This window comes from Aulonocara stuartgranti (genome assembly GCF_965226115.1).
Source record: "Aulonocara stuartgranti genome assembly, chromosome: 15".
NCBI lineage: Eukaryota > Metazoa > Chordata > Actinopteri > Cichliformes > Cichlidae > Aulonocara > Aulonocara stuartgranti.
In genome coordinates, this window is record NC_138951.1 from 42,428,961 (window position 1) to 42,435,921 (window position 6,961).

At 38.2% G+C, this 6,961-nt stretch overlaps 1 protein-coding gene across 2 annotated transcripts; it reads left to right on the forward strand.

The window, feature by feature from the left end:
* LOC309690192 (uncharacterized protein) lies at positions 1-6,710 on the forward strand. 2 transcript variants are annotated; one of them, XM_082507119.1, is made up of 11 exons: positions 1-1,398; positions 1,976-2,064; positions 2,262-2,411; positions 3,293-3,417; positions 3,844-3,980; positions 4,326-4,419; positions 4,722-4,839; positions 4,978-5,201; positions 5,331-5,502; positions 5,681-5,808; positions 6,297-6,710. In XM_082507119.1, the coding sequence occupies exons 2-11, from the start codon at positions 1,977-1,979 to the stop codon at positions 6,612-6,614; spliced, it is 1,554 nt and encodes a 517-aa protein (XP_082363245.1). In that variant the 5' UTR covers positions 1-1,398; position 1,976; the 3' UTR covers positions 6,615-6,710. The 2 variants fall into 2 exon arrangements, with proteins under 2 accessions (XP_082363245.1, XP_082363244.1); XM_082507118.1 differs by lacking the exon at positions 1-1,398 and adding an exon at positions 1,657-1,700.
* Positions 6,711-6,961: the final 251 nt, after the last annotated feature.

The window sequence follows — 6,961 nt, forward strand, 5'->3', positions numbered from 1 at the left end:
GCAAGATTGATAAGGAGAGTCCTCAGAATTCAGCGTATATTGCGGGACAGACAGGATCCTTTAGCTCAGCGCGACAGTGTGCTCATAGAGAGATATCGATTTTCCCGTGAGGGTATTATTTACTTAACCAACTTGTTGACGAGGGGGTGCAGGACCACCACCTGTCTTTTTTTTTGCTCTGCCCTTTTCTTGGTTGCTGTTATGAACAAACAAACAGAGTATTCCAGGGTCTCTTTCCAAGAGACGACAAGCAATATAAGTGATAAATATTACCATTCTGTAGAATATTCTTATATTCCACTTTTACTTGTTCCCATGTTCTAGTGGGTCCTGTTGTGGCTCTAATGTGAAAGGGGATATAATATAACATATTATAATATAATATAATGTAATATAATATTGGATAATATGGTGTGATATGATAAATCTACCCTACCGCCTACTGGTGTTGGCCAGAGGGGCCGATGGCGCAATATGGCAGCCTGGCTTCTGTCAGTCTGCCCCAGGGCAGCTGTGGCTACACCTGTAGCTGCCTCCACCAGTGTGTGAATGTGAGAGTGAATGAATAGTGGCATTGTAAAGCGCTTTGGGTGCCTTGAAAAGCGCTATATAAATCCACTCCATTATTATTGTTATTATTGAATTACTTACGAGTTTGATTTGTCAGCAACTTTCTGCCAGCCCTCTCTCCTTGCTTTTGCAGCCTTTGCAGTGTTCCCTTGCGTTTTAATTAAACTCTGAAACTCCTGAAATCCCTCACTCAAGAGTTCTTGCTCTGCTGCCGAAAAATACCGAGCGCGCTCCTTCGACATTTTCGCCGACCAATCAAAGGGTTGCCGATCAATGTTTCTACTATCGATGCGTAGCCCCTGTTGGGCCACCCAGTGATCTCACATTACTTCATCCAGCTATACTAATCGTCAACAACAGGTGTGTTCGGGGAACCGGAATAGCGAGCTCAGAGTTAGCGCGATGATTTGGTCTTGGATGTTTCATTTGATCTTGGATGTAGTAAGCGACGTACGAAGCACAGGGCCCCGGCAAGAAAGTGCGGTGTTGTGGCAACATCACTAACCTCGTCAAACATCTCAGAGTAAATCATATCACAGAATATGACGAGCTTATGTTGAGGCGAACTGAAGAGGAGGAGAAGGACACACAGGAAAACGGAGAGAGTAATTTTTCCAGGGTCAACATCATTTTCATCTAAAAGAGTAGTTATTGCACGTTTTGGAACCTAATCACTTCAATTGGCCGCTAGAGTTGGAGCCAAAAAACAGAGGAAATTCTATCAGAGTAATATAGAAAGACCACGCCCATTTTCGCTTCTTAAGTTTAGTTTCTGCCGCCATTTTCTTATCCCGCAGTGGAACGGAGGCGACTGTCAGCATAAGCCAGGTAAGTGAGCAAAGTGCTAAATAATGATTTTATATAGAATAAAATGTGGAGTTTTTGTTTATGTGAAGGGTAATGCATGTATTATATTACAGCTTCTGAGTTTGTGGGTCTTACATGCTACATAATTGCCAAGGTTTATGCTAATGTTAGCTTCCAACAAAATTAATGTTGTTCGACCACTCAGACAGCTATATTTCAATAAACTTAATTTAGCATTGCTGAATAGCTGTTTTTAGGTAGTATAATTGACCAGGGAAGTGTGTTTTTAACAAATCCTGTGCACCAATGTTTTATCCAAAATGGTAGGTGAGCACATGTTTTTTACTCAGAATTGAATTGTGTGCATGGTTGCAGTCTGTAGCCCCTAGTGTATTAGATTAGCATTATACAAACTTCCTATTGCTGCAATGTAGAGCTTTCTATTACTTATGTGTTTTTTTTTTACATGCTTTTTCATCAGAACAGAGCATCGTGAGATTGTAAGACATACAAGGAATATATGTGTGTGTTTTGTTCAATTTTGCAAGTATTTGTAATAAATCTGATTATTTAACAATATCCTTTTCATATCATGAAGGATGCAAGCTGTGCGTGTAAAGTATAGAGAACAACAAAAGTACATCTGTTTTGAGGGCCAACTGACCTACACATCGTTTTTGGAACGTGGTGAGTAAAAAAATCAAAGTTTCCAGTGTGTTTCATAGCTTGTGTGAATCAGTCAAGCTTTGGGGATGGTGCTATAATAGCTGCTATACCAAATGTTTAGGCTTTTTTTCTGGTTCAGTTTATGTAATTTCACTTTTTTTTTTGCCTTGTTCTGGTATTAATTTCAAATGTATAATGCAATTTTATAATGTTCACAGTTGCCAAGAAGTTCAACATTCCAAACTTGGACTTCAAAGTTTTTGATGACTCAAAGACTGAAGTTGATGAGGATGTTTTTGATTTCCTTATGAAAAAACAAAACCTTGGTGTGCTAGAGATTTGTCAAGCACAAGGTCCAAATCCAGATGGTAAGTATCTTGGAATGTCATCATCATCGTCATTTTTAAACTTTTAATTGACCGGGTAGTGGGGAGAGAAACCACAGTCCAGTTTATTTCCTGGTTGCAAGTTGATAGGGTGTGAGCAGTTACGTAACACAGTCAGTTGTCCTATCAAATTACTTGGTCCAAATATTAAGATTGGCCAAACTTTTTTCAGGATCCCACGGGAATGGAATAATGATGAGTTTCTATCCCTGATGGAATTTTTAACAGTTTAATGTCCCATCAGCTTGGTAACAGCATTTTAACTTAAGCAAAGAAAAATCTAACATCTGCAGAAAGGTAAATGTCACTAGAATCACTCAATCACTGAGCCACTGTGTCATTCATGCTTTAAGTCCTGGCTAGTAGAACATGTTCTGTGTAAGGCAAGCTAATAAATTTACTGAATTGTTTTCAAATAATCCTATATTTTGCTGGGTACTACAATGTTTATGATTGTGTAAATAACACTAACCATCATACAAACTTAAACAAGAAGGCAAGAAGACATGAAACACTAAACATATAAAGGCTAATTTACATCATGGAGCCCTGCTCTCAAAAACTGACATGGATTTAACTATTTCTGAAGCTGGATTTAAGAAATAACTGCTAAACATTTAAAAAGATTTTCTGTTTGTTATGGAATGTGATGTCATGTGGTTGGTTGTGACTAATAAACTTAAATTAGTTTATGTTATCGATTCTGTCACTCATTGGCTAAAACAGGAACATCAAGGCACTACAACTAAAAATCTTCAACACTGCTCACTCATAAAGCACTTTACAAACCCAGCTACATGAACCTCATTGTTGCAGTCAGGGGCAGCACAAAAGTGACCTCTATAATTTTTATGATTTGATAGATTCTTCTGCAAGCACCTCCTTTACCAGTTCCAGTGGAGAAATTGAAGTGGACTCTGATGACACCATATTATTGGAACACAGTCCTACAACAAGACGGAGAGCTGACGACACTTCTCTTGCCCGAGTAAGCTATGTAGTTTGCTGTATACCCTTTCAGAAAGTTGACACAAATTTGAATATATTATATGTATTATTATCACTGTCATAAAAGCACAAGATTCTGCTGTCTTTCCTTCAGCACAGGTCTGCAAATTGTAGACCAGATCGGCAACATAAAAAGTTAGTGTGCTTGAGAGACAGACAAATTTAAGGGTAATTATTTGTGCTTTTTAACAGAACTTTAGGTGGCTTTGAAGCACAGTGATCATGAATATCTAATGAACCTCAATTCTATACTAAAACATACTTTAAAAAAAATAACATGTATTCGTGACTATAGACCTTTGATTTGATCTAGAACGAACCTGAAAGCTTTTTTAGTATCACAAGAAAAATATTTATGATATATTGATTATATATTATTATATCGCTCTATTTTACTGTAACTTAGATGGTTGAAGATGTTCTAAAGAACAAACCAGGAGGAGAGAGGATCATCAATGAGTATGCCCGGACAAAAAGCCTAACGGATAGCAGACGGCGTGACATGGTCAAGATATTAGTTGCACATATGACAAGTGAACATGGGTATGCTGACATAGTTATTTCATAAGTATATATATGATAAATTCATTTATCATTTTAAGTGTGCGTGTTAGTCCCCATAGAGAAATAGTTCCTCTGCATTTAACCCATTCACCCAGTGAAGCAGTGGGCAGCCGCCAGTGCAGCGCCCGGGGAGCAGTGTGTAGGGACGGTACCTTGCTCAGGGGTACCTCAGGGTAGCCGTTCAGTGGAGTCGAACCCCCGACCTTCCGATCATGGGGCCACCACTCTACCTACTGAGCTATCCCTGCCCTGCTGTCATTTATTCATTCATTTATTTTCTTAGAGGTGGTATTTAGACTTTCAACTTTGTGTTTGTCTGTGTAGGACAAGTCCTTCAAGACGTGTTAAAGAGAAATATGCAAAGGGTATCATCACGCTGTTCCCATACCTGGCTGATCCTAGGAGCAGGCTGGGCTATGTAAGTACAAAAAAGAATAAGTTCAAACAATTTACTTTTCACTCGTGAATGTAAGACATTTTTCAGGCATGAAATATATGTAGAATTTACTTAACAGTTTGGCTCTGGATTGAGTAAAGCTGAAGATGTTTTTCTTTTCGCAGGACTTTCCTCTGTGCTGCCTTTTCTTAACTCTCATTATTTAAATCCCTTTAGAGTTCAGCGCTCCAGTCCCGAGCAAGGGAGCTCAATTGCTGCAATTTTCAGATTGAAAGTGTAAATATATTTTAACATGTTAATTAAAATATTTCATTTAATTTTAGGAGCATTTTTACAATGCAGAAGATGGGAGTGGGTATCTGGCTTGGAGATTGAAGTTTATCCAAAAGGAAGCTTCTAATGGACAAAACAAGACTCCCAGAATGTCAAAAACGCAAATGGGTATGTGATATTGTTAGTAGTTATAATTCAAGTCTCACTCATCTGGAGACTAAACTGCATGCATGAAAATTCTAGCTGAGTTCTCAAGCCTTGTAGGACACGGTGTCACTTTTTTGTCTTATTCATATCCACTGTTAGGGGGCCCAACATCTGATAGAGACTGTTTCAGAGAAGACAACTGCCTAATGACAGACAGCTTGTGTTCTGAGGCTATTGCACTGATGAAACATACAGCTGATGAAGGAATTGTTATGATGAAGATGAAGCAGACCTTCAACTATCGCCAAAAGATGATTCATGATCCAGTGAAGTCATCTGATATCTTTTTGGACTTCCCAAGATTCCTGGATATAGGAGGATTAGTATGTTTATCTTACCTTCAACTTCCCTCACTGTTACATTTATAAGTTGAGGTGCATCTGAGAAAAAAGTGAGCATAAAAGTTGTTTGATACAAGGAGTTTCAAAAACTTAATTTCATCTCTTCTGCAGATTGAACAAGATTTTACTTTGATGTTCGATGAAGCCACCTCTGCAAAGTTCCTGGAGAAGTGGCCCACTATCTACAAGCAGAAAGTCCTCAAACAAAGCCGTGGTCTCACGCAATCAGATGACCTTCAGTACCTTGTGCAAAATGCTGAATGCACAATAGAAGTGGAAAATGGTGAGATAAAATAAATGGAATTTTATTGTTATGTTTTAATTGGAGCATTTGAAAGTGTAACACCGTCACCTGCTGTCGCTTTTTTTTTTTTCAAAACTTTATAATGTAAGTGTTAACACAGTTGCAGATAACGTGTTTTGGCAGCTAATTATTGTTTCCAATTTACTTATGTTTCCAGGATGGGACAGTGACATGTCATCCATTTTGATCCTTGTACACCTGTTACCACCATCACCTCATGGCCGCAAGAGACCAGGAAAGCTCTCAGCCAGACAAGCCTGTGACCATCTTGTCAAGTTTGTCAAGGTAAAGTTACAGTAAAGGAAACATAACTAGTTATATTTACATTGATAACAATATTTCAGACGAACTAAACGGTGTATGTTTAAATACAACTATGAATTTAGTCATTACCAAGAGATGTATACAGCTCAGTCAAGCAGCCTTTATGTCTTCCACAACCATATGTAGGCTGTATTTGCAACATCACGCATTTCTTTTATCACTTGAGTAAAGTACACAAACAACAAGTCATTCCAAACTTTAAGTTCATTGTAAATAGAAATGCTACAATTTCAACAAATTAACTGTCATGGTAATTAACATATTTTTATAGATTATATCTGCATATAGATTTTTGTAGATATACAGATAACAGATACTAGTTTTGACAAGCTAGTAGTTAAAATTGAACTAGTTTTGTCTGTTTTGTATCTGTCCTTAATTCTGTCAGCTTCTTGTTTTTTAACCGAAGTCTTATCATGTTGGAACGTTTATCTGTCTTTGTGTCACAGACGGGAACTAGCATCCAGGGGCATCTCGATGGCATCACAGAGAGCCTTCAACCATACCTTCTTGCAGTGGGCACTCAGAGGAATGTGATTCACAAGTACTTCATTGTGATAGACAAACATGCAGTACCTTGTAAGTCACCAGGCTCTCTTGCTTGTTTTGATGAGCTTTTCAAAGCTCACTTTGTCTTTGGTACGTCATATGACCACGATCTGGTCAATATGTACAACTTCCTGCAGACCACCATTTACGAGATAGATGTTGATACAACCAAAGTGAATCCTAGGGTTGCAGAGTTGAGGGCTCGGATGCTGCGTTGAATATTTTTTTTTCTACTAAGAGTGTTGAGCTGGAATGTTTTGTTTCATTTGCAAGAGGTCCCAGACAAATGCTAATTCCTTGATAAAGCATTTCAAAGTGATCCATGGACTCTGTTCTAGTAAGACTCTTCGTCTTAAATGTGGCCAGTTTGGTTGTGCTCAAGTTTATGGCACATTTTCTGGGTTCAAGTTTTGTGTACAAGAGATGGACCTCATGTAATTTGTGTTGAAGAGCTTTTCTGTTGTAAAGCATTTGATTTACAGGTGTCATACAGTGATAGTGATTCCAGTTTTTATATTGTACCATACTGTTTCCTGTGAACAATAAAGGTGGCTGTTAAAATATA

What these genes read in the sequence shown, in the direction of transcription:
- LOC309690192 (XM_082507118.1), top strand. An exon ending in ACAAGGTCCAAATCCAGATG is followed by an intron (nt 2,412 to 3,292) that starts GTAAGTATCTTG and finishes ATGATTTGATAG; the next exon opens with ATTCTTCTGCAAGCACCTCC. An exon ending in ACGACACTTCTCTTGCCCGA is followed by an intron (nt 3,418 to 3,843) that starts GTAAGCTATGTA and finishes ACTGTAACTTAG; the next exon opens with ATGGTTGAAGATGTTCTAAA.